The sequence below is a fragment of the Dipodomys spectabilis genome, unplaced genomic scaffold (genome assembly GCF_019054845.1).
Source record: "Dipodomys spectabilis isolate Male_0828 unplaced genomic scaffold, ASM1905484v1 ptg000043l, whole genome shotgun sequence".
NCBI classification, from domain to species: Eukaryota; Metazoa; Chordata; class Mammalia; order Rodentia; family Heteromyidae; genus Dipodomys; species Dipodomys spectabilis.
This window is the reverse complement of record NW_024870720.1, coordinates 7,400,609-7,426,757: the sequence shown is the minus strand read 5'-3', so window position 1 is coordinate 7,426,757 and position 26,149 is coordinate 7,400,609. Positions and strand designations below refer to the sequence as shown.

At 42.6% G+C, this 26,149-nt stretch overlaps 1 protein-coding gene across 1 annotated transcript in view; it reads left to right on the top strand.

Annotated features, from left to right (window-relative positions):
- The window catches only part of Smim14 (small integral membrane protein 14), a 43,269-nt gene extending 17,478 nt beyond the window's left edge, over window positions 1-25,791 (top strand). Inside the window, exons 3-5 of the mRNA XM_042678282.1 lie at window positions 7,896-7,944; window positions 20,351-20,493; window positions 24,985-25,791. Coding sequence (XP_042534216.1) covers window positions 7,896-7,944; window positions 20,351-20,493; window positions 24,985-25,017 — 225 coding nt within the window. The 3' untranslated portion in view covers window positions 25,018-25,791. The remainder of the gene's footprint in view (window positions 1-7,895; window positions 7,945-20,350; window positions 20,494-24,984) is intronic.
- Window positions 25,792-26,149: the final 358 nt, after the last annotated feature.

Below are 26,149 nucleotides of genomic sequence, written 5' to 3'. Positions count from 1 at the left end.
CCTAGGCATTATCCCTGAGCTTCTTTTGCTCAAGGCTAATCCTCTACCATATCACTTACAGCCTTTTCTGTTTATGTGTTACTGAGGAATCAAACCCAGGGCTTTCATGCATGCTAGGCAGGCATTCTACCACTAAGCCACATTCCCAAAAAATAGTGTTAAAATTTAGCTGTGATATATATTTCTAGGGGTGTAGTTCTAAGTTAGGATTACTGTTTGTTTTTTGTCTTATTATATTTAAAAATAGCATCAAGGCTGAGCACTGTTAGCTTACAACTGTAGCCCTTGCTACTCAAGAGACTGAGATCTGAGGATTGTGATTTGAAGCTAGCCCAGGCAGGAAAGTCTGTGAGGTTTTTTTTTTTTTTTTTTTGGGTCTGTCATGGGGTTTAAACTCTGGGCCTGGGCACTGTCTCTGCACTCTTCAGCTCAAGGCAAGCACTCTACTGCTTGAGCCACAGTGCCACTTCCAGTTTTCTAGTGGTTTTATTGGAGATAAAAGAGTCTCACAGACTTTCCTGCCCAGGCTGGCTCTGAACTGCAATCATCAGATCTCAGCCTCCTGAGTAGCTAGGATTACAGGCGGGAGCCACTGGTACCCAGTATCTGAGATTTTACCTCCAATTAACCACCAGAAAACAGGAAGTGACACTGTGGTTCAAAATGAGCAAAAATGCTAAGGGATAGCACCCCGGCCCTGAGCGCAAGACCCATGACTGACAAAATAAAATAGCATCATGCATTTTTCTACTGTGTGTTTGCATGTATGTGGGTATTGATCCTGGGGTTGGAACTCGGGGCTTTGGCCCTGTCCCTGAGCTTTTGTTCTCAAGACTAGCACTCTACACTTGAGTGACAGCTCCACTTCTGGCTTTTTGGTGGTTAGTTGGAGAGACCAGTCCCAAGGACTTTTCTGCCCACACTGGCTTTGAACTGAGATCCTCAGCCGCCTGAGTAGCTAAGATTATAGGTGAGAGCCACTAGCACACAGCTTTCCAATTTCTTTCCTTTTTTCTTTTTCTCTTTCTTTTTCTCTTTCTTTTTCTCTTTCTTTCTTTCTTTTTGTTGGTCATGGTGCTTGAACTCTGGGCCTGGGCGGTACCTCAGCTCTTCAGCTCAAGGCTAGCACTCTACCACTTGAGCCACAGCACCCAATTCTGGCTTTTTCTGTTTATGTGGTGCTGAGGAATAGAACCCAGGGCCTCAAGAACTCTACTGCTGAGCCACCTTCCCAACCCATCCAATTTCTTTTACTGCCTCAGTATGGCATACGTAAGTATTAGGATAAACAATATAAATTTGTTTTTCCATTCATTTTATTGCCTGTTTGCCATATGACATGTAAAGTTAATGACTGTTTTATGATAGGAGTGCTTTAAGTTGTACATTACAACTGATAGCATTCAAGTTCAAGGTTGATAGACTGCAATGCAAAGGTTGTCCATTTTGAGGTGCTCATGACAAAGCTTTATTCCCTCTTGGCATGTTTCTCTCCTGTGGTGTAATTCTATCATTGAGTTGTACTACAAGTATTGAATTATTCTTTTTGGGGGGGGGGCATGGGGGAAAGGCCTGGGAAAGAGAGAGAGCTGGGAAAGAGCGTATTGAATTATTCTTAATGCAGTTTTTTGCTAGGTGCACGTATGCTTCTGTTTGTGTCTGGAATATTTAGCACCATTTGAAAAATGGAGATGTTGTCTCAAATGATGAACATTTTTCTTTCCTAATCTAATTCTTTAAGGTTTTAATTGCCTAAAAGGACTCAAAAAGGTACATAAGAACAGATAGGCAGTGAGTTCCTTTCAGGCTGACAACATAGCTCGAGTGTTAGAACTCTTGATATGCAAGGATCTGGGTTCAATCCTCCATACCTCAAAAGCAAACAAAACTACTCTCAGATTTCTTTGTCATATTATAGTCCATGTAATTCTGCTTTATTTAAGTATGAGAACCTGCCCAGTGATAAATATGGAAATTTAGAGATATAGTCATGAAACACTGCTTTATTCAGAAAGATACCACTACTAAACCACAGTCTAATATATGAACCATTCTTTTGTTTTTTAGCTTGTCTAGTGTTTTGTAGAAAAAGAAGATGGAAAAATCACATATTTCCTTAAAACTACTTTGCTGGTTTGTAACCATGAAAACAACTTGGAGAGAAGACCTTTTCTTTAAAAGAAATTATTTTAAGGAATTGTACAAAGGGGTTTCAATCCCCCAAGTCAGATTTTCAGTACAACGAATATCTTGATCAGTGCCATTCCTATTGTTTTCCCCCGCCTTTCCCAATTCTATAGTTACATAGTTCAACTTTATATAATGTGCACTTTACAATGACCATATTTGCACACTCTCCTCCATTTGTGTGCTCCCTTCTCCTTAGTCCCCCCCCACCCCATGCCTGACTAAACGTATTTTGGCTTCTTGGTATTCATTTTGTTAAATGGTTGGTTAGTTCTATTTCCATTAAAATCATCTGCAGAATTATTCTTGTTTTGCTCTCTTCTCTCTTATACTACTTTGTTGTCTTACTACTATTCTCTCTTTTTTTTTTGTCCGTCGTGGGGCCTGAACTCTGGGCCTGGGCACTGTCCCTCAGCTCTTCATCTCAAGGCTAGTGCTCTACCACTAGGACCACAGGACTACTTCCAGCTTTTTTCTGCTTATGTGGTGCTGAGGAATCAAACCCAGAGCCTCATGCATGCAAGGCAAGCACTGCCACTGAGCCACCTTCCCAAACCCTACTATTCTCTTTGACTGTTTCCTGATAAGTTTTTTCAAAAGTTTTTTCATTGATAAACATTCCATTGGCCAAGATGAAGTACAGAAACAAGAATAGATTTTTTTTAATGTAAACTTGAATTGCTCTTGTGTTTTTTTCTCTTCTTATTGTAACCTTGGCTGAAATTTCCTTGTAGCCTTCTATACAGACAATATGTTCTTGCTAGGTTTGTTTTAAATTTTTTGAAAACATTTATTATGTAAATTGTAAATGAATATGTTCTTTAAAAAAGAACAATATAAGCTGGGTGCTGGTGGCACCCAGTAATCCTAGCTGTAATCCTAGCTACTCAGGAGGTTAAGATCAAAGTCAGCCCAGGCAGGAAAGTCCGTGAGACTTTTTATCTCCAAAATAAAAAACACTAGAAAACCAGAAGTGGCACTGTGGCTCAAGCAGTAGAGCAGAAGAGCAGAAGAGCGCAGGGACAGCGCTCAGGCCCAGAGTTCAAGCCCCACAACTGACAAAAAGAGAGAGAGAGAGAGAGAACAATATATTAGCTGAGACCATGACTCAAATGCTAGTATTTGCCATGCATATATACAAAGCCATAGGTTCACCCTCCAGTACAAGGTAAAAAGGAGAAAAAATACATTAAGAATAAGACAAAAGGGGCTGGGAAAGTAGCTCTGTGGTAGAGCGCTTGCCTTGCATACATGAGGCCCTGGGTTCGATTCCTCAGTATCACATAAGCAAAAAGAAAAAAAGCCAGAGGTGGCGCTGTGGCTCAAGTGGTAGAGCACTAGCCTTGAGCTGAAGAGCTGAGGGATAGTGCCCAGGCCTAGAGTTCAGGCCCCACGACTGGACCCAAAAAAAAAAAAAAAAAAAGCCAGTGACTCAATGCCTATAATCCTAGCTACTCAGGAGGCTGAGATCTGAGGATTGTAGTTCAGATCCAGCTCATGCAGGGAAGTCACTGGGACTCATCTCCAACTAATCACCAAAAAGCCTGTAGTGGAGCTGTCGCTCAAGCAGTAGAGTGCTAGCCTTGAGCATAAGTTTAGGGACAGTGCCTGGACCCTGAGTTCAAACACCAAGACCTTCATTTGTGCATTCTCCCTTGTCCCCCCCACACACACACAAAATAAGACTAGGCTGGTGCTGGTCATTCACCTCTGTAATCCTGTTTATTTCAGTGGCTGAAATCTAGAGGATTGCTATTTGAGGCCAGCCTGGATGGGAAAAATACCTGAGAGACTCCATCTCCAAAATAACCAGCAAAACCCATCAATTCCATATCAGACTGGATGACTTCTGCTCAAAGCCTTGAGATCACCAAAGTCTTACAGTTAGTCCAGCTTGGAACTTTGCATTGTTGCAGGGACAGCTCAAGCTAAGACATTACTACAACTTGAGTATTTTTGTTTTCATTTCACTGTAGTAAAACAGAGTCATTTATTTTTCATATTGTTACAGTTTTTTAATTTGTCTTCTGTCAAGCTAAGGATAAACTCAAGGCCTCTCAAGCTGGGGACATATTCCACCACTGAGTTCTACTCTTAACCTTGTACTTCCTTTTTTTTTTTTTTGGATACTGGTCCTAGGGGTTGAACTCAGGGCCTAGGCACGGCCCCTAAGGTTCTTTTGCTTAAGGCTAGCACTTTGCCATTTGAGCTACAGCTCCATATCTGGCTTTCTGGTCATTTATTGAACATAAGAGTCTTCCAGGGCTGGCTTCAAACTGCAGTCCTCAGATCTCAGTTTCATGAGTAGCTGGAATTATAGGCATGAGCCACCAGTGATCAGCCTACACTTTAATACAATTTGGATTTGTAGTTCAATGGTAGACTACTTGCCTAGTATGTACAGGGCTCTAGATTCCATCCTCAACACTACAGAAAAAACTGCACATAATATGTGAATATGTAGATTAGGAAAGCTTGATGTAATATATAGATATGAAAGTGTTTGCATCTCCTTTTTCTATTGCCCTTTCCTCGCCCATATCATTTTACTGCTATTTTTGTATGTATTGTTAGAATTTACATTAAGTTTATAGACCTTAAGTGTGTAGCTATAAGTCATGACTGTGACCCCTTTTTTTTCCTTTTCTGTGACCTCTTCAATAGTTATAAACTTTATTAAATACTCGGTTTAATAAAATAAATATAATAAGCTAGGCGCCATTGGCTCATGACTGTAATCCTATATACTCGTGAGACTGAGATTTGAGGATCATGGTTCAAAGCCAGCCTAGGCAAGAAAGTCAGTGAGACTTTTCAACTAATCACAGAAAAAGCCAGAAGTGGTGCTGTGGCTCAAGTGGTAGAGCACTAACCTTGAGCAAAAAGAAGCCCACTGCCAGCAAAAATAATAATTACTATTATACTAAAATTCAGAAGGCATTTTGTAGAGTTGGGGAAAGTATATGGAAAAAGCCCAAAGTAGTTGATGTAATTCCATGTCACTTAGCAAAGGTAGCCCATTCTGTTAGTGTTACAACATTTCAAATGTTTTTAAAAAAGGATTAGCCCCAGCTGGGCATAAGTGGCTTATGTCTGTAATCCAAGCTACTCACGAGGTTGATCTGAGGATCTCTGTTCGAAGCCAGCAGCAGGAATAAAGTCTGTGAAACTCATATTTCCAATAAACTCAGCAAAAACTTGAAGTGGCTCTGTGGTCCAAATGATAGACCACTAGCTGTGAGCACAAAAAAGCTCAGGAACAGCACCCAGGCCCTGAGTTCAAGCCCCAAGAATGGTACCAGTGGCTCATGCCTGTAATCCTAGCTACTCTGGAGGCTGAGAGCTAAGGATCTTGGTTCAAAGTGAACCTGTGCAGACAAACTCTGAAACTTGGATCTCTTATCAACCAGCAAAAGGCTGGAAGTGGAGGTATGACTCAAGTGTTAGAACTCTAGCCTTAAGAGAAAAAATTAAGCTCAAGAACTAAGTTAAAACTCCAGTTCCAGCACCCCCCACAAAAAAAATAATTTTTCTTCTTTTTGTGAGGGACATGGGTCTTGAACTCAGGGTCTGAGTGCTGGCTTTTTCTTGCTCAAGGCTAGTGCCCTACCACTTGATCTACCCAGCTTCACTTCCAGCTTTTTGTGATTAGTAATTGTAGATTTGAGTCTCAGGTAGGGCTTTCCTGCCTGAATTGGCTTTGAACTGCATTCTTCAGGTCTCAGCCATCTGAGTAGCTAGGATTACAGGCATGAGCCACCAGTGCCCAGCTTTAAAAAATGCCGTTTGAAAGGTATTTATTTATTTTTTATTTTTATTTTTCATTTTATTTTATTTTATGAACATACTGTACAGAGGGGTTACAATTACATGGGCAGGATAATGCGTACATTTCTTTTTTTTTTATTTTTTTTTTGGGGTCCGGTCATGGGGCCTGAACTCTGGGCCTGGGCGCTGTCCCTCAGCTCTTCAGCTCAAGGCTAGCACTCTACCACTTGAGCCACAGCGCCACTTCCGGCTTTTTTCTTTTTGCTTATGTGGTGCTGAGGAATCGAACCCAGGGCCTCATGCATGCAAGGCAAGCGCTCTACCACTGAGCCACCTTCCCAGCCCCAATGCATACATTTCTTATCAAGCATTGCAGCCTCCTTCTTTGTTTACCCTTCACATCCCTTCCTAGCCTCTCCCCCCACCCCCCACCCCCTGTTTGAAAGGTATTTAAACTTGTCTTTAACCTGATTGTTTGCAGCCATGAAGCTTAAATAGTTTTTTTTTTGTTTTTTTTTTTTGGGGGGGGGTCCGGTCGTGGGGTCTGAACTCTGGGGCCTGGGTGCTGTCCCTAAGCTCTTCAGCTCAAGGCTAGCGCTCTACCACTTGAGTCACAGCGCCACTTCCGGCTTTTTTCTTTTTGCTTATATGGTACTGAGGAATCGAACCCAGGGTCTCAGGCATGCAAGGCAAGCGCTCTACCACTGAGCCACCTTCCCAGCCCGCTTAAATAGTTTTTATTGTAGGAAAATCTTTGGTGGTGCTAGTCATTAAGAATAAAATATGAGGGCTGGGAAGGTGGCTCAGTGGTAGAGTGCTTGCCTTGCATGCATGAGGCCCTGGGTTCGATTCCTCAGCACCACATAAGCAAAAAAAAAAAAAAGAATAAAATATGACCAGAAGTCTTAGGGTCTAGCTGATGACCTATTGGAAGCACTGAATTAGAGTAATGTAATTATGCAGAGAAACTCACTACCTAGATATAATCCTAGTTATTTGGACTGTGAAGATTGGAAGGATTGTGGTTCAGCACTTCCCAGAAAGTACATGAGACCCCAGTGCCACTAATTAAAAAAAATCTGGGCCAGGTACCGGTGGCTCATGCATGTAATCCTAGCTACTCAGGAGGCTGAGAGCTGAGGATTGTGATTCAAAGCCAGCCTAGGCAGGAAAGGCCGCAAGACTTTTATCTCCAATAAACCACCAGAAAACCGGAAGTGTCATTGTAGCTCAAGTGGTAGAACACTAGCCTTGAGCTGAAGAGCTGAGAGACAATGTCCCGGCCAGAGTTCAAGCCCCATGAGAACAACAACAACAACAAAAAATCTGAGTATAGTGATATGTGTTTGTAATCCAGCTTTGTGGGAAGTGTAAACAGGAAGATCAGGGCCAGGCTTGCCCAGGTTTAAATGCAACACACTGTTGTGAAAAAGCAAAAAGGATGGAAAGCATGGCTCTGCTTGGGTTCATATCCCAGTACCACAGGAGGGGGGGTAAGGAAGAGGAAGGAAAGGAAAGAAATGAGAGAATGGGGGCTGGGAAGGTGGCTCAGTAGAGTGCTTGCCTTCCATGCATGAGGCCCTGAGTTCGATTCCTCAGCACCACATAAGCAGAAAAAACCGGAACTGGTGCTGTGGTTCAAATGGTAAGGCACTACCCTTGAGCTGAAGAGCTGAGGGAGAGCGTTAAGGTCCAGAGTTCAGGCTCCACAACCAGCAAAAAAAAAAAAAAAAAGGTCTCATGGACTTTCCGGTCTAGGCAGGCTTTGAACTGCAATCCTCAGATTTCAGCCTCTGTGAACCATCAGCACCTGTCCTCCCATTTTTATGAAGCTGGAGTTCGAACTTAGGGCACCATGCAATTGTTAAAATCTTTGTAATAATTACTGTTTTCTTCTCGTTAAATCCAAAGCTAACTTTATTTTTTTTCCTTCACTTCAGTTACGGCAATCCCAGTCCTACTGCACAGACACAGAATGTCTTCAGGAATGTAAGTACCAAGGGAAGGAAAAATTGGAGAGTACCTGGAGCATGTAGAGGAGGATCACAAAGGCCAGGCCATCCTAGGCTACATATCAAGAGCCTGTTTTGGGCTGGAAGTATTGTTCAACTGGTTAAATGCCTACCTAGCAACTATGAGGCCTTGAGTTCAAACCTCAGTACTGTCCAATGAATAAATAAATTAATAAGTTAATAAGAAGAGAGGGAAAAACTTCCAAAGAATTAAAAGATGACCATCCAGGCCCTGGTGGTCATCTGTAATCCTAGCTACTCGGGAGGCTGAGATCTGAGGAATCGTGGTTCAAAAGCCAGCCCAGGCAGGAAAGTTTGTGAGACTCTTCTCTCCAATTGACCACAAGAAAACTGGAAGTGGAGCTGTGATTCAAAGTTGTAGAGTGCTAACCTTGAGCAAAAAAAAAACCTCAGACAGCACCCAAGGCCCTGAGTTCATGCCTGATGACTGACAAAAAAAAATAAATAAAAGATGACCAGTGTTCAGACTGTTCCTCCAAGACCTTTTTTCTCAAGAGGCCAGATTTGGAGATTGCTGTTCAAAGCCAGCCCCCAGGCAGGAAAGTTCATGAGACTCTTCTCTCTAATAAAATACTCAAAAAAGGCTGAAAGTGGCCTATGGCTCAAGTGGTAGAGCACTAGCCTTGCACCCAAGAAGCTCAGGGACAGCACCCAAGCCCTCAGTTCAAACCACAGGACCAGCCAAAACAACAAATAAAAAACCTTTACTGTCACAGAAAAACAAAATCAAGTGGTAACTAAGCCTGAAGGCTGAGAACAGGTTGAAGGCCTGCCTGGGAAAAAAATTTGAATGACCCTGTCTCCACTGAGGAAAGCTGAATATAGTGGCCTTTGATTCTATTGACTCAGCAAAGTTAACCTGAGCAGAAAGTGAAACTTTTTTTTTTTTTTTGGTCAGTCATGGGGCCTGAACTCTGGGCCTGAGTGCTGTCCCTCAGCTCTTCAGCTCAAGTCTAACTCCCTACCACTTGAGTCACAGTGCCACTTCCAGCTTTTTCTGCTTATGTAGTGCTGAGGAACTGAACCCAAGGCCTCATGCATGCAAGGCAAGCACTCTACCACTGAGCCACCTTCCCAGCCCAGAAAGTGAAACTTTTAGGAGTGAAAAACAGGGCTGAAGGCTGGATGCTGGTGTTTAATGCCTGTAATCCTAGCTAGCTACTCAGAAGGCTGAGATCTGAGGATCGTGGTTTAAAGCCAGCCTGAGCAGGAAAGTCCATGAAATTCTTACCTCCAATTAACCACCAGAAAACCTGAAATGGCCCTGTGGCGTAAGTGGTAGAGCGCAATCACCTTGAGCTGAAGAGGTCAGGGTCAGCGCCCTAGAGTTCAAGCCCCATGACCCCCCCCCAAAAAAAAAAAAAAAAAAGAACGAAAAAAAAAAAAAACCAAAAAAGCAGGGCTCGAGGTATGCCTCATCTGTTTTGAGCCAGCCTAACAAGAGTTCAAACTGCAGTACCATCCAAAGAACTATGTGAACATTGAAAGAATTATTGTCAGACACGGGACTTGAACTTAGGGCCTGTCCCTGTACTCTTTTGCTCATGGCTAGTGCTCCACTACTTTAAGCACAGTGCCACTTCCAATTTTCTGGTGATTAATTGTAGATAAAAGTCTCAGGGATTTTCCTGCTTGTGTGGCTTTGAACCGTGATCCTCAGATCTCAGCCTCCTAGGATTACAGGCATAAGCCACCAGCACCCAGCTTACAATTGCATATGTATATGTGTATGAGTATGTGTGTTGGTCCTGGGCCTTGAACTTAGGGCCTAGGCACTGTCCTTGAGCTTTGGGGCTCAAGGATAGCACTCTATGATCTATCTATCTATCTATCTAAGGTATATTATGGAGGATGGTTGGTTTGCAGATTTCCCTGGTGCTATTTCTAGGCTAAGAAGAAGCTGGAGTTTTCTTTAGTGGAGAATTTATATCCTGTCCTTAGGCAAGCAAGTGTGTATGTGTGTTCATGGGGAAGTTTGTTTTGTTTTTGTTTTCCTCCTTCCTTTTTTCCCTCCCCACTTTTTCTCTCTCCTCTTCCCCTTCCATCCCCTCTCCTTCCATTCTTCCTTTCCCCCCTTCTCTCTTTTATACTGGGGTTGAACTCAGGGCATTGAACTTGCTCATACCTTCAGTCCTTTTTTGCTTTAAATAGCTTCTTTTTCTTTCATGAGGATAGCATATATTGAGATGCCCCAACCCATGCTTCCTTTGCCTCCCGACTAGATGAGATTACAGGTGTGTGGTACCAGGTCCAACCTAATTTTCCATTTCTTCATTGCCTGTCAGCTCAAATGTTATTTTCATATGAAAGAGGAATATTTTGAAAATGCCATGTTGTGAATTTTCTTACACACCTTTAACGGTCTTTTTTCAATGCTGTCCTAGTGCTTGAATTCAGGGTCTGTGTGCTGTTTCTGAGCTTTTTGCTGAAGTCTAATGCTCTATTGCTTCAGCTGCAGCTCCATTTCGGTTTTGTTTGTTTGGTGATTAACTGGAGGTAAGAGTCATGGACTTTGCTTCCCAGTGTAGCCTCAACCTGTAAGTCTCCTAAGTAACTAGGATTATAGGCCTGAACTACCAGCTTCTGGCCAGTTAAGAACTTTTGACACATTACCAAATTTCAGTTTTATGTACTTATTTTACTGGAGATTGATCCTCGGTTCCCAAGCATAACAAGCAAGCGCTCTACCACTGACTTACACCTCAGATGCTAAGCTCTCTTTCATTATGTATTTGAATTTAAATCAAGACATGGTAACATTATTAAGATTTTTGCTTTATTACATTTTTTTTCCAGCAAGAACTTCATTACTGCCAGGGGGGTTACTTAGAATCTGCCCCATGCACTAAAATACACTACAGGAGGTACTGAGTGATCTGGTGTTGCATTAACTTCTGTAAATACAGTAAATTGTAGTAGTTGCTTATACAGTGCCTTGCTGAAGTAGAAACTGTCAGCACTAAGCCCATTATGGCCCAAGGGAATTGTGCTCATGGAAGTGAAAGATGCATTGAGCTTCCCTCCAGATTTACACTGCTTCTCCAGTAACATTCATTCATCTGCCTATGCAGGTCAAGTATTTGCCTCTGAGGTAGAGCTGAAACCTGCTTTTCCAGTTGAAAATAATCTTACTGAACTCTTCACAAGAAAACAAGTATTTATTACATTGTGATATTTGTGACTCTTTAGCCAACCACACCCAAAACCACATACATTCTTATTCTTGTAGGTAAAGTGTCACTTCCTTACTCTAAATAGAAAAGTGAGTCTTAGAGTTTGATTGTTCATTTAGCTATATTGGCAAGTTGATTCCCCCTCCAAAGATCTGTAAACATTGGTAAAGATTCTTTTTGAAAGCTACGCTTGTATTATTTTTAAAAAATTTTAACTTTGTCTTTTTTCTCTTTTTTGTGGGGGGAGGTGATAGCAATACGGGGGCTTAACCTCAGGGCCTTGAGCACTTTGTTGACTTTTTTGCTCAAGGCTGGCTGTATCACTTGAGACACAACTCTACTTTCAGCTTTTTGCTAGTTAAAATTAGCTGTTTTCTGGTTAATTGGAGATGAGTCTTTCAGATTTGTCTGCCTGGGATGACTTTGAACTACCTAGGATTAGAGGCATGAGCCGCTAGTACCTGGCTCAAGCGATCCTATGCTTTGTAAAATGAGTGGAATAGATCGCTCTGGTTGAAACTACTTTAATATTTTTTCCAGTAAATATAAAAGTACTTTTGAGAAACAAGATGTGTTTTATTTTATGTTTTTGTTGGTCATGGGGCTTGAACTCAGGGCCTTGACACTATCTCTGAGCTCTTTTGCTCAAGGCTAGCACTCTACCTCTTTGAGCCACAGGCCACTTCCATATTCTGGTGATTAATTGAAGATAAGAGTCTGATGGGAGGGAGGGACTTGGAAGGGAGAGAAAGAGGGAGAAAAATGAGGAAGGGGGTACAAGTTTGACAAGAAATGTACTCACTACCTTAGTTATGTAACTGTAACTCCTCTGAACATCACCTTGACAATAAAATTAAAAAAAAAAAGTCTCATGGACTTTCCTGCCTGCCTGGCTTTGAACCACTAGTTTCCTGAGTAGCTAGGATTACCGGCGTGAGCTACCAGTGTCCAGTAATAAGATGCGTTGCTGTTTAAGAAAAAATAAAAATGATTATGGGAATTTCATGCTTTATTTTTATTTATTTATTTATTTTTGGTTGGTTGTGGAGTTTGAACTCTGGGTCTGGGTGCTGTCCCTTAGCTCTTAAGCTCAAAACTAGTGTTCTACCACTGAGCCACAGAGCCACTTCCTGCCTTCTGATGGATAATTGGAGATAAGAGTCTCCTGGATGTGCCTGCCCAGCCTGGCTTTGATTCCTGCCTGGGCTGCTTTGATCTGTGATCCTCAGATCTTAGCCTGCTGAGTAGCTAGGATTACAGGTATGAGCCACAGGCACCGAGCTTCATGCTTATTTGCTTGCTTGCTTGCTTGCTTGCTTTTGTCAGTCATGGGGCTTGAATTCTGGGCTTGGGCGCTGTCCCTGTCAAGGCGAGTGCTCTACTGCTTGAGCCACAGCGCCACTTCCAGTTTTCTAGTGGTTTATTGGAGATAAGAGTCTCACGGACTTTCCTGTCCGGGCTGGCTTTGAACCACTATCCTCAGATCTCAGCCTCCTGAGTAGCTAGGATTACAGGCGTGAGCCACTGACACCGGCATGCTTTATTTTTTTATTATTAAGTATACTTGAACTTGCCCAAAGCTCCATATTTTTGGTTCTTTGTGGATATGGTCTTGTTTTGTTTTTTGTTTTTTTTTTGTCGTGGGGCTTGAACTCTGGGCTTAGGTGCTGTCCTTGTACTCTTCAGCCCAAGGCAAGTGCTCTACCACTTGAGCCACAGTACAACTTCCGGCTTTCTAGCAGGGGCGGGCGGGTATTGGAGATAAGAGTCTCACAAACTTTCCTGTCCGGGCTAGCTTTGAACCACGATCCTCAGATCTCAGCCTCCTGAGAGGCTAGGATTACAGGCATGAGCCACCAGCACCCGGCTATGTTTTTTGGGCTTTTTTGGCTCTGGTTGTAGGGCCTGAACTCTGGGCCTGGGCGCTGTCCCTCAGCTCTTCAGCTCAAGGCTAGTGCTCTACCACTTGAGCCACAGCGCCACTTCCGGCTTTTTTTCTTTTTGCTTATGTGGTGCTAAGGAATCGAACCCAGGGCCTCATGCATGCAAGGCAAGCACTTTACCACTGAGCCACCTTCCCAGCCCCTGGTCTTGTTTTTTTGTCTAGGGCTAGCTTTGAACCATGATCCTTTTACCTTTTCCTGAGAAGTATCTAGGATTGCAGCATGTACTATCATACCCAGCCCATTCTCATTCTCTCGCTTTATTTTTTATTGTACAGTCATGGCTATGTGACTTCCCTTAGTCCTCTGTCTAAAACGTCTGGTTTTGCTGGGCTCTGGTGCCTGATGCCTGTTGTAATCCTAGCTACTGAGGAGGATGAGATCTGAGGATCATGGTTTGAACCTAGCCCAGGCAGAAAACTCCCAGTGAGACTCTTATCTCAAAAACCTGAGGTGGTGCTGTAGCTCAAGTGGTAGAGCACCCACCTTGAACTGAAGAGCTCAGGGATAATGCCCAAGCCACGAGTTAAAGCCCTATAACCGACAAAAAAAAAAAAAAAAGCCTGGTTCTTCTAGCCCCTATTCCCCTTTCCTTACTTTTCCCTGTCTCTAGCGAACATGATTTACATAATTATCCTCTATTATTGCAAACCTCTTTTAGGTAATATACATGGAAGAATCTGGGCACTGGTGTTTCATTCCTGTAATTTTAGCTCCACAGTGGCTAAGATCTGAGGATTAAGTTTGAGCTAGCTGAGGCAGAAAAGTCTGTGAGTCTTTTTTTTTTTTTTTTTTTTTTGGGTCCGATCGTGGGGCCTGAACTCTGGGCCTGGGCGCTGTCCCTCAGCTCTTCAGCTCAAGGCTAGCGCTCTACCACTTGAGCCACAGCGCCACTTCCGGCTTTTTTCTTTTTGCTTATGTGGTGCTGAGGAATCGAACTCAGGGCCTCAGGCATGCAAGGCAAGCGCTCTACCACTGAGCCACCTTCCCAGCCCAAGTCTGTGAGTCTTTTATTTCCAATTCACCAGTAAAATAAAGCTTGATGTGGTCTGGGAATGTAGCTTAATGGTAGAGTGCTTGCCTCACATGCACAAAGCCCTGTGTTTGATTCCTCAGTACCACATAAACAGAATCCGGAAGTGGCATTATGGCTCAAGTGGTAGAGCACTAGCCTTGAGCTTCTTTTGCTCAGGAACAGTGCCCAGGCCTTGGTTCAAGCCCCAGGACAGGCAAAAAAATAAAGCCCGATATGGATATATATGCACCAGCCCTGAGTTAAAGAGCCAAATCATAACCTGAGACCCTGAGTTCAAGTACTAGTACCAAAGAAAAAAAAGGATACATGGGGTAGGTCAACATAGTTTAGAAGGTGAAAGTGCATCAGAGGTAGGTGTGCTTATCATGTGCAGTACCAGGAGATAAAACAGGAAAGAGCACACAGTTTATTTTGATCCCTGGAATAATTTTTTTCTGGGCCTGGGCACTGTCCCTCAGCTCTTCAGCTCAAGGCTAGAGCTCTACCACTTGAGCCACAACACCACTTCATGTTTTCTGGTGGTATATTGGAGATAAGAGTCTCACAAACTTTCCTGCCCAGGCTGGCTTTGAACTGTGATCCTCAGATCTCAGCCCCTGAGTGGCTAGGATCACAGGCATGAGCCACCAGCGCCCCTCTTTGGAATAGATTCTTATGTCAGTATTTATTATTATTAGAAATTCTAATAATTAAATCTTTAAAAAAGCATAAACAGCTAAGAAAATTGTCAATCAATATTAATTTGATCTATTGGTAAGCTAATTATGTAAATTTCTGCAGTAGTATAGAAATGAAATACACCTTTAGGATTCATAGAATTGTTTGTTTATTATGATATTGGGGATTGAGCCTTGTTTCTAAGGCATGCTACTAGTAGATTTTTTTTTTAGTTACTGTTCACTATTGTTAGCCCTGACTGGTCTTGAAATTCGGTGATTACATATTAGGATTAGAGATGTGTGCTCAGCCTCCTCAATCACTTCTTTGCCATGACATCCTAACCTAAGAAAAAAATTCAGATCAAATCTCACTTTTTTTGGGGGGGAGGGCAGGTCCTGGAGCTTGACCCTGGACCTGTCCCTGAGCTTTTATTTATTTATTTATTTTCTGTCAGTCATGGGGCTTGAACTCTGGGCCTGGGTGCTGTCTCTCAGCTCTTCAGCTTAAAGCTAGCGCCCTACCATTTGAGCCACAGCACTACTTCCAGTTTTCTGGTGGTTTATTGGAGATAAGAGTCTCATGGACTTTACTGCCCAGGCTGGCTTTGAACCATGATCCTCAGATCTCAGCCTCCTGAGTAGCTAGGATTACAGGCATGAGCCACCAGCTCCCCGCTTCCTTGAATTTTTGTACTCAAGGCTAGCACTCTACCACTTGATCCATAGCTCAACTTCTCACTTTTTGTGGCTAATTGGACATAAGGGTCTCAGGGAGTGCTAGTAGCTTAGTGGTAGAGTGCTTGCCTTGCATGTATGATTCCTCAGTACCACATAAACAGAAAAAGCCAAAAGTAGTGCTGTGGCTCAAGTGGTACAGCGCTAGCCTTGAGCTGAAGAGCTGAGAGACAGTGCCCAAGCCCAGAGTTCAGACCCATGACTGACCAAAAAAAAGTAATAATAATCTACCCTAAAATCTACAGCACAGCTGGGTGTTGATGGCTCATGCTTATAATCCTTGCTACTCAGGAGGCTGAAATCTGAGAATTTTGGTTCAAAACCAGCCTGGGCAGGAATATCTGTGAGACTCTTGCCCAGGCTAGGCTGGCTTCATCAAACAGTGATCCTCAGATCTCAGTAGCTAGGATTACAGATGAGAGCCACCAGCACTTGGCTTCTTCTTTTATGCATGCCAGGACCAGGGATTGACATGGGGCCTCACTGTTTTATTAGGCCCTTCTACCACACCTTCAGTATTGAAGTTTTTAGTCAGTTGGAATTAAGTCTCACAGACGTTTCTGCCTGAGCTGGCTTTGAACTCAAATCCTCAGGTCTTAGCCTCCTTAGTAGCTAGTATTAGAACCATTAGTCACTGACACCTAGCTCTTGCCAGGCTTTGCTCTTATTCTCCTGTGACCTCTGACCTCCCACCCTTCAACACCAGTTTTCTGGCTAATAAATGCCTAGTCATCCTGGAAGGCCCTGGCCAAATTGTGCCAGTTGCTTGTTATCATTGGCTTTAGACTTTGAACTTGTTCAAGGGAAGGGCTTGCTTGCATTTGTACCTTTTGTACCCTTTGTGTTTGCTCTGATGTGTTGCATATAGTTGAGATGATGTAACTGAATATGTAATTCATTATTTCATGTCGTTGTAGCTCTATTGTTAACAAATCTAATTGTTGCACAATTCTTCATATTGAGCTAAATTCTACTTACTATTGTGTGTCCAGGTTTATTCCCTAGAAAAGTATATAGAATAATTTTGCTCATTCTCCATAAAGAATGTTATAGAGCCAGGCACACACCTGTAATCCTAGCTACTCAGGAGGCTGAGATCTGAGGATCGTGGTTCGAAACCTGGACAGGAAAGGTCCTGAGACACCTCCCCCCCCCCTTTTTTTTTTTTTTTTTTTTAGTTGTGGGGCTTGAGCTCAGGAGCCTGAGTTTGTCCCTTAGCTTCTCTGTGCTCAAGTCTAGCATTTTACAACTTGAGCCACAGTTCAACTTCAGTTTTTGGCTGGTTAATTGGAGATTAGAGTCTCACAGGGATTTTTCTGCCCTATCTGGCTTCAAATCATGATCCTCAGATCTCAGCCTCATGAATAGGTAGGATTACAGGCGTGAGCCACCAGCACCCAGTATTGTTGTCTTTTTTTTTTTTGGTTGTGGGGCCTGAAATCTGGGCCGGGGCGCTGTCCCCCAGTTCTTCAGCTGTGGGCCAACGCTCTACCACTTGAGCCTAACCCCCACTTCCGGCCTTTTCTGCTTATGTGGTGCTGAGGAATCGAACCCAAGGCCTCATGCATGCAAGGCAAGCGCTCTACCACTGAGCCACCTTCCTAGCGCCTGTTGTCTTTTTCTTTTGCTTCTTTGCAGTCCTGGAGTTTGAACTCAAGGTCTCATGCTTGCTAGACAGCACTCTACTGCAAACCTCCACTTCAACCCAGTGCTTCGTATTTCTGCTTTCCCATTGGAAATCCAAGTTTAAAGCAACACTCCCCAGGGCCTGCTTCCCTTTCAACTCTTTCCTCTTCCATGTGTCCCACTAACAGTGTCATTATTAATATTTGTTCCCTTTGTACTATCACTTATTTGCTGATAAACAATTATTTAATGCATAAGCAAAACAGATGTTGTATATATGTGCTTGTGTGTATCAGTGCTGAAGCTTGAACTCAGGGCCTGGCTACTACCATTTAGCTTTTTTGCTAGCATTGTACCACTTGAGCAACTCTTCTACTTGTGTCTTTTTGGTGGTTAATTGCAGAAAAGAGTCTCAGATTTTCCTGCTTTGGCTGGTTTTTAACCTCCTACCTCAGATCTCAGCTTCCTTAATAGGATTACAAAGCTACTGGCATGGCAAAAATTGTTTGTTTTTAATTATTGTAAAGATGATGTACAGAGGGGTTACAGTTACATAAATGAGGTATGAGTATTTTTCTTTTTGGTCAGTCATGGACCTAAACTCTGGGCCTGGGCACTGTCCCTTGAACTCTTCAGCTCAAGGCTAGCTCTCTACCACTTGAGCCATAGCGACACTTCTGGCTTTTTCTGCTTATGTGGTACTGAGGAATCAAACCCAAGGCCTCATGCATGCAAAGCAAGCACTCTACCACTAAGCTACCTTCCCAGCCCCAAGTACATTTTTTTTTGAGTATCACCCCCTCCCTTATTTTCTCCCAGCTTTTCCCTCCTGACCCACCTCTTCCAGGATATAGTGTATTGGTTTTTATTTTGGGGTTTTTTTTTGGGGGGGGGGGTTGGTTGTGGGGCTTGAACTCTGGGCCTGGGTGCTGTCCCTCAGCTCTTCAGCTCAAGGCTAGTGCTCTACCACTTGAGCCACAGTGCCACTTCCGGTTTTCTGGTAGTTTATTAGAGATAGTCTCACAGACTTTCCTACCCAGACTGGCTTTGAACTGCAGTCCTCGAATCTCAGCCTCCTGAGTAGCTAGGATTACAGGCATGAGCCACCAGTACCCAGCTCAGAATATAGTTTTAAGCAGACTTCCTGGCACTAGTATGCAAGAAGAAATCCAGTGAAAGACCCCAGTAGGAGACATGGAAAATGACATTTGTATTACTGTGAGAATATTAAAAAGGAACAGATGGCTGGGTGCTGGTGACCCATGCCTGTAATCCTGGCTGTGGTGGAGGCTGAGGTCTAAGGATTGTGATTTGAAGCCAGCCTAGACAGGATAGTCTGTGAGCCCTTTATCTTCAGTTAACCAACAAAAATCAGAAGTATGAACTGTGGATCAAGTGGTAGAGCACTACAAAGGAAGGATTTTGCTAGAAATAAGAATTAATAAATTTATAATCTGAGGTTAAATTCTCTAAATTTTCAGAATATTTTACTTGCAAAAATAATAAGGCACTCAGTCTATGAATAGCATTAGAATTGGTCTTGGAGTTAGACTTCTAGTCTATAAAAGTAGTTTAGCATTTATTAGTATTATTTGTGTATGTGTGCGTGCCTGCACCTGAGCCTGTACTAGGGCTTAACCTCAGTTCACTTTTACTGTCCCTTAGCTTTTTCTGATCAAGGCTAGCCCTCTATTGCTTGAGCCACAGTTCCACTTTAGCTGTTTTTTGTTTTTGTTTTTGTTTTTTGGGTGGTTGATAGGAAACGAGTGTCTTAGAGGTGGGAAAGAGTGGCTTACACCTGTAACCCTAGCTACTCATGATCTCAGGCTAATGGTTCAAAGCTATCTTGGGCAGAAAAGTTTGTGAGACTCTTATCTCTAATAAACTACCAAAAAGCTAGAGGTGGAGCTGTGGCTCAAATGGTAAAGCACTGGTCTTGAGTGAAAGAAACTCAAGGACAATGCCCAGGACCTGAGTGTTTTGGGTTTGTCTCTTCAGGCTGGTTTTGAACTGCAATCTTCAGATCCCAGACCCTTAATAGCTAGGGTTACTGGTATGAGCCACATTTTATTTCTAGTACAGGAGCACCTTAAGAGTTGATATTGTGTACAGGATACTTATCTTTTAACAACTTTAGCTAATCTAGTTTTACGTAACAAGTTACAAGCTTCCTCAAAAATCCTTTTTGAGGGCTGGGAAGGTGGCTCAGTGGTAGAGTGCTTGCCTTGCATGCTTGAGGTCCTGGGTTCGATTCCTTAGCACCACATAAGCAAAAAGAACAAAGCCGGAAATGGCGCTGTGGTTCAAGTGGTAGAGCGCTAGCCTTGAGCTGAAGAGCTGAGGGACTGCACCCAGGCCCAGAGTTCAGGCCCCACAACCGGACCCCCCCCAAAAAAAAAAAATCCCTTTTTGAATCTCTGTGTTTTCTAATGTTATTCCCCCAGGATGAATAATTTTCAGGAGTGTGTCTAACAATGAGATTATGTCAAAATATTATGACATAGCACAGATTAAGAGCTCAGGTCTGACATGAGATCACCTGATCTAAATTTCAGCCTTACCACATACAAGTTGTGTGAAGTTGGGATTTGTTCCCCCTTCTCTTTTTCTCCCGTAACAGAGATGTAATAGTACCTTACCTGATGTAAGCTGTTAAGGGATCAGCCGAGATCAGCCTGCTTCAAAGTAGCCACTTACTTCTCAGCTATTGTTGTAGTTGTCCTTGTTTTGCCTGTCCTAGGTCTTAAACTCGGGCCTGTTCTCTGTCCCTGAGCTTTCTTGGTCAAGTCAAAAGCACTAGCTCTACCACATACGCCACAGCTCTCCTTCTGGCTTTTTGATGGTTAATTGGAGATGAATGTTTCACAGACTTTTCCTGTTTGGGCTGGCTTTGAACCATGATCCTTCAGCCTTCTGTAGCTAAGATAGCAGGCATTAGCCACTGGCACCTGGCTCAGCTGTTTCTAAAAATAAAAATACAGCTGGGTACTAGTGGCTCACAGAGACTTTCTTACTGAAGGAAAGGAAATTTAATACATATTACTTCATGGTGGTTCTCTTAACAACTAGCAGTTTTTTTAATTAACATAACTTCTGAAGCTGGCATATAACCATTAGAATTAATTTTTACACTTATTTGACAGTATTATGATCAGGCTACAGTTGTAACATACATTTTTGTTGTCTTTAGTACCAGGACCTTCTGGTGACAATGGCATCAGTGTTACAATGATCCTGATGGCCTGGATGGTTATTGCAGTGATCTTGTTCTTACTGAGACCATCTAATCTAAGAGGATCCAACCTACCTGGCAAGCCAACTAGTCCACATAATGTAAGTGTTATGGCTTAGAAAATCTTGTGGGGTGAGTGCATGTTATTAAATATCTGTAAATTAGAAGACGATTTCACTTATAAAGGGAAATTCTTCCCGTTTAGTCCTAGTATATATTGCAGTCCCAAATGGTCCTTTGTAGAGCTAAACAGGAAAGAGCACAGACCAAAGTCCAAAACTAATTTTAAAATAAATTTGTTCCTCACATGAAAAATACTAAAAATCTTGAGCACAGGTGGGTATTTGGTGGCTCAGGCTTGTAATCCTAGCTACTTAGGTGGCTGAGATCTGAGACTTTTGGTTCAAAGTCAGCCTGGGTGGAAAAGTCTGTAAGACTCTTATCTCCAGTTAACTATCAAAAAGCTGGAATTGGAGCTGTGGCTCAAGCATTAGAGCACTAGCCTTGAGCAGAAAAGCTCAGGGACAGGGCCCAGGCCCCTGAGTTCAGAACTGGTACTGGCACCAAAAAAAAAGCACAGCAATACTGTTCAAATCTTAAGTCCTCCACTGTGCAGTTCTCTGTCCTTCATAGTTTGGATCTTTTGGCTCTCAAGTTTTCAGCCCCCTAACCCCTCTTACTAGTTTCAGTTCAGATGTCTTACAATTTCTCCAGCCTTGGGCTAAGAAGGTGGCTCAGTGGTAGAGCGCTTGCCTTGCATGCCTGAGGCCCTGGGTTCGATTCCTCAGCACCACATAAGAAAAAAGAAAAAAGCTGGAAGTGGCGCTGTGGCTCAAATGGTAGAGCACTAGCCTTGAGCTGAAGAGCTGAGAGACAGCGCCCAGGCCAGAGTTCAGGCCCCACGACCAGACCCCCCCCCCAAAAAAAAAAAAAAAACCAAAACAAAAAAACAATTTCTCCAGCCTTGCCAGGGAATTCTGTACTCTGAACCCATCTGGCTAAATTCCAGTCAAATTCTCTCAAATGCGTTTTCTAGTTTTATATCACATCACAGTAAATCAGTTGAGCTGGCAAAGGATATATATGAAACAATGTGAGAAAAAAAATTTTGGTGTCAGTCCTAGGGCCTGGACACTATACTTGGCCTTTTTTGCTCAAACTGGTGCTCTAGCACTTGAGCCACAGGCTCTACTTCTAGTTTTTGTTGGTTAATTGGAGATAAGAGATTTGTGGACTTTTGCCAGGACTGGCTTCAAGCTTCTCCCGAGTAACTAGGATTACAGAAATGAGCCACCAGCACCAGCCAGAAGTAGAAGTGTGGCTCATTGTATAGCACCTAACTATAAGCAAAAGATAAAAAAAAGCTGAATAAGCCAGGTGTCAGATACTCATGCCCAGAAGCCCAACTACTCAGGAGGCTGAGATCTGGGTCTTGTGGTTTAAAGCCAGCCCAGGCAGGAAAGTCCATGAGATTCTTCAGTTAGTTACCAAAAAGCTGGAAATAACACTGTGGCTCAAAGTGATAGAGCACAAAAGCTCAGGGACAGTACCCAGGCCCCCAGTTCTAGCCCCACTATTGACATGTATGAATGTGTGCATAGATATATATGTGTGTATGTATATATAAATTATATATATATACTATATACACATTATACATATATACATGCAATGGAAGAAAGGAGGAAGGAAAGAAAAAAGAAAAGGGAAAGAAGGCAAGAAGAAAATTAGGCACCATCAACAACATGTAAAAGTACTTTTGGCTTTTCTTGGAGAGGAGAGTATTCATAAAATAATTTATGTATTGTCTTGGAAGTACTGTACTTTGCTTTCTTACATTTTGTGTAGAGCTTTACTTACTTTTTCATTAAAGAGTGATTTCTTCAGTGTTTAAATCTATGTTTGCATAAAGAAATCCAACTTAATATTGACTTAGAGTTATTGAAAGTGATTCTCTGCTTGGACCTTAGTTCATCACAGTCCAGAAATTCTAGGAATAGCCTTACTTTTACCCTCCAAATAAGCATGCAAAATATTGATCACCCTTTTATAGCATGTTTCCAATGATCCTGAAATATCTGATGTTTTTCGATTCAGAAGATTTCTGATACAAATAAGAATAATCAATTCAAGTTCATTTAAATAAATAAATGGCTTTTAAAAAAATGCCTTATGGGGCTGAGAAGGTTGCTCAGTGGTACAGTGCTTGTCTTGCATGCATGAGGCCCTGGGTTCAATTCCTCAGTATCATATAAGCAGAAAAAGCCAGAAGTGGCACTTTGGCTCAAGTGGTAGAGTGCTAGCCTTGAGTTGAAGAGCTGAGGGACAGTGCCCAGGCCCAGAGTTCAGACTCCAGGACTAGCAAAAAAAAAAAGCCTTTGGTTTCACACATCAGTGGTTATTAGACTTTTTAAAAAATATCCTTTTTTTTTTTTTTTTGTCTGTTGATTTTCTAGTGGTTTATTGGAGATAAGTGTCTCATGGACTTTCCTGCCCAGGCTGGCTTTGAACTGATCCTCAGAACTCAGCCTCCTCAGCTAGGATTACAGGCCTGGGCCACCAGGGCCCGGTTTAAAAGTTTCTTTATTAAGTGATTATATGAACGTCACAATATTATGGGATAGTGATACTTAGCTAAAGTCATAAGCATTTTAGCCTTCACAAGGTTAGACAGTTCTAACAGTGTCAAAGGAGCCATAGTGGCACATACCTGTAGTCCCAGTACTTGGAGGCAAAAGTATAAGGATCATAGATTTTTTTTTTTGGGTCCGGTTGTGGGGCCTGAACTCTGGGCATGGGTACTGTCCCTCAGCTTTTCAACTCAAGGCTACCACTCTACCACTTGAGCCACAGCGCCACTTCCGGCTTTTTTTCTTTTGCTTATGTGATGCTGGGGAATCGAACCCAGGGCCTCATGCATGCAAGGCAAGCCCTCTGCCACTGAGCCACCTTCCCAGCCCCAAGGATTTTGAGGCTAGGTTGGGCTATATAGCAAGATTGTCTCAGAGCTGGCTGCTGGTTGCTCATACCTGTAATCCTAGCTCCTCAGGAGGCTGAGACTTTAGGATTTCAACTTGAAGCCAGCTTGGGCAGGAAAGCCTGGGAGACTCTTAACTCCACCACAAAATTAATCACCAGAAAACCAGAAATGGATCTGTGGCTCCAAGTGGTAGAACATTAACCTTAGCAGAAAAGCTCAGGGTCAGCTGTACCCATGCCCCCGAGTTCAGCAAGCTCCAAGACTAACCCCCTCCCCAAAATTGTCTGAGACAAAACAATACAACAAACTATTAGCTGTATTATCAAAAATCCAAGTGTCTTTGTTCCATCAGCTTCATTCCAAAGTGGGCTTCCTCCTTGGTCTTAAAATGGCTGCCAGAAGTAGCTGAGCCATACGCTTCCTCACTGACTTTGCTTTCTCCCCCTTCTTTCTTTCTCTTCCCTTTCTTTGTCTTTCTTTGTTTCTTCTTTTTTTTTGTCAGACAATGGGCTTGAACTTAGAGTGTGGGCCTAAGCTTTTTTTTTTTTTTTTGAGGGGGTGTCCAGTCGTGGGCTTGAACTCTGGGCCTGGACGCTGTCCCTCAGCTCTTCAGCTCAAGGCTAGTGCTCTACCGCTTGAGCCACAGCACCACTTCCGGTTTTCTGGTGGGTCATTGGAGATAAGAGTCTCACGGACTTTCCTGCCCTGGCTGGCTTTGAACTGTGATCCTCAGATCTCAGCCTCCTGAGTAGCTAGGATTACAGGCATGAGCCACCAGCGCCTGGCTCTCACTGACTTTTCTTTGTTTTTTTTGTCGGTCGTGGGGCTTGAACTCTGGGCTTGGGCGCTGTCCCTCAGCTCTTCAGCTCAAGGCAAGCGCTCTACCACTTGAGCTACAGCGCCACTTCCGGTTTTCTGGTGGTTTATTGGAGATAGGAGTCTCATGGTTTCTCCTGCCCGGGCTGGCTTTGAGCCGCGATCCTCAGATCTCAGCCTCCTGTGTAGCTGGGATTACAGGCGTGAGCCACCAGCGCCGGGCTTCTCACTGACTTTTCTATAGTGAGAAAGAAACAGATCTAGGCTGTCCTCTGTGTGCTGTTCACTAAACCAGTCACCTCAGCCAAAGCAGTGAACCCGTTAACAGCTGGGGGGACAGTCACATCACTGTTACACAATTTCTCTTTTCTTCTATGCCACAGGGTGCAATGAGAAAAATGTTGCAAAACCATTGTTCACATACTTATCCCTTATATAAAAACATGAGGCTTGGCGTCGGTAGCTCACGCCTGTAATCCTAGTTACTGAGGCTGAGATCTGAGGATCACAGTTCAAAGCCAGCCTGGGCAGAAAAGTCCATGAGATTCTTATATCCAATGAGCCACCAGAAAAAAACAGAAGTGGCCCTGTAGCTTAAATGGTAGAGCACTCTCCTTGAGCTAAAGAGCTTAGGGACAGCACTCAGTGCCCAGAGTTCAAGCCCCATGACCAACACAAAAACCCAAACATATGAAAAATCCAAGTAAGTTTAGGGAGTGGAATTTCTTCTCAGTTCTTTTATTTGTTAGATTGACTTGAGGTCTCTCTCTCTCCTTTTTTTTTTTTTTAATGCCAGGGACAAGATCCACCAGCTCCTCCTGTGGACTAATTTTGTGATATGGGAAGCAAAACAATTTGCACGACCAAATGAACAAGACCACCAGAGTACTCTTAACCCCATTAGAACTGTTTTTCCTTTTGCACCTGCAATTTGGGATGGTATTGTTTTCATGAGCTTCTAGAAACTTTACTTGCAAACTTTTGCTTCCTGTGTTATCACCATTCCTATTTACAGTATATTTGAGTAAATAATTATATTTAAAAAAAGTTACATGGGGCTTTTTTGGTTGTCCTAAATTTAAATATTCCATTCATTCTGTTTGTAATTGTGATTGTAATTTTTGTGGTGATTTTTGACATAATTGAAGGAAATTTGAGATTTCACATTTACTATTTAGAGAGTTTTGATAGGTTTACTTTTTTTTCAGAAGGCATTTATAAAGTCATGTTATTTGGGATTATGGAAGACAATTAGAACCACATTGCATTTGCATTTGCCTTGGTAGGTGATTTGTGGGTGGCAACTCTTGGAGCATTTTACAAGCTCCAGCTGAAATCTGGGTCACTTATTATGGCTGACTTAAGTGGCTAGAATAGGGAAGTGAAATGGTTGTTTACTAATTTTCTACTCCTAATAAAAATGTCTGATGTTCAGAATAAACAAACATGATTTCATCAATGTGGTGGTTGACTTACAGTCCGTTATATGATGCTTGAAAGCCACTAGAGACTAACCTTATAAGGTTCCTGAAAAGAGGACAAATTCACTCTTTTTGCCTTGGCTAGGTATAATCTATCCAGTAATAATTTAAGCGATCATTTATTTTTTAAATGTACCTCTCAGGAAGCTCTGTTCTAACACTTCTTTCTTTAGAATGAAACCATTTTACATCTATATTGGAAACTGCTGAGTTACTTACATTTAAATGCCTTGTTGTTCACATTATTTGAAGAAAAATTTTGAGCCTTCTGTTATGTTAAAAAAAATGAACTATTGGTTTATTCCAAGGGACCCATGAGAAACAATCAGAATTTTTTTTTTGTCACCCCTCATTTCTTTTGGGTAATGGGGATGTACCAGGGTGGGAAGGAACACTGATATAAGAGAAATCTTGAAATGTATAAAAAAGGAACAGATTGCATTATTTTGCTCAGTTCAAAACTACAGAATTTTTTCTCTA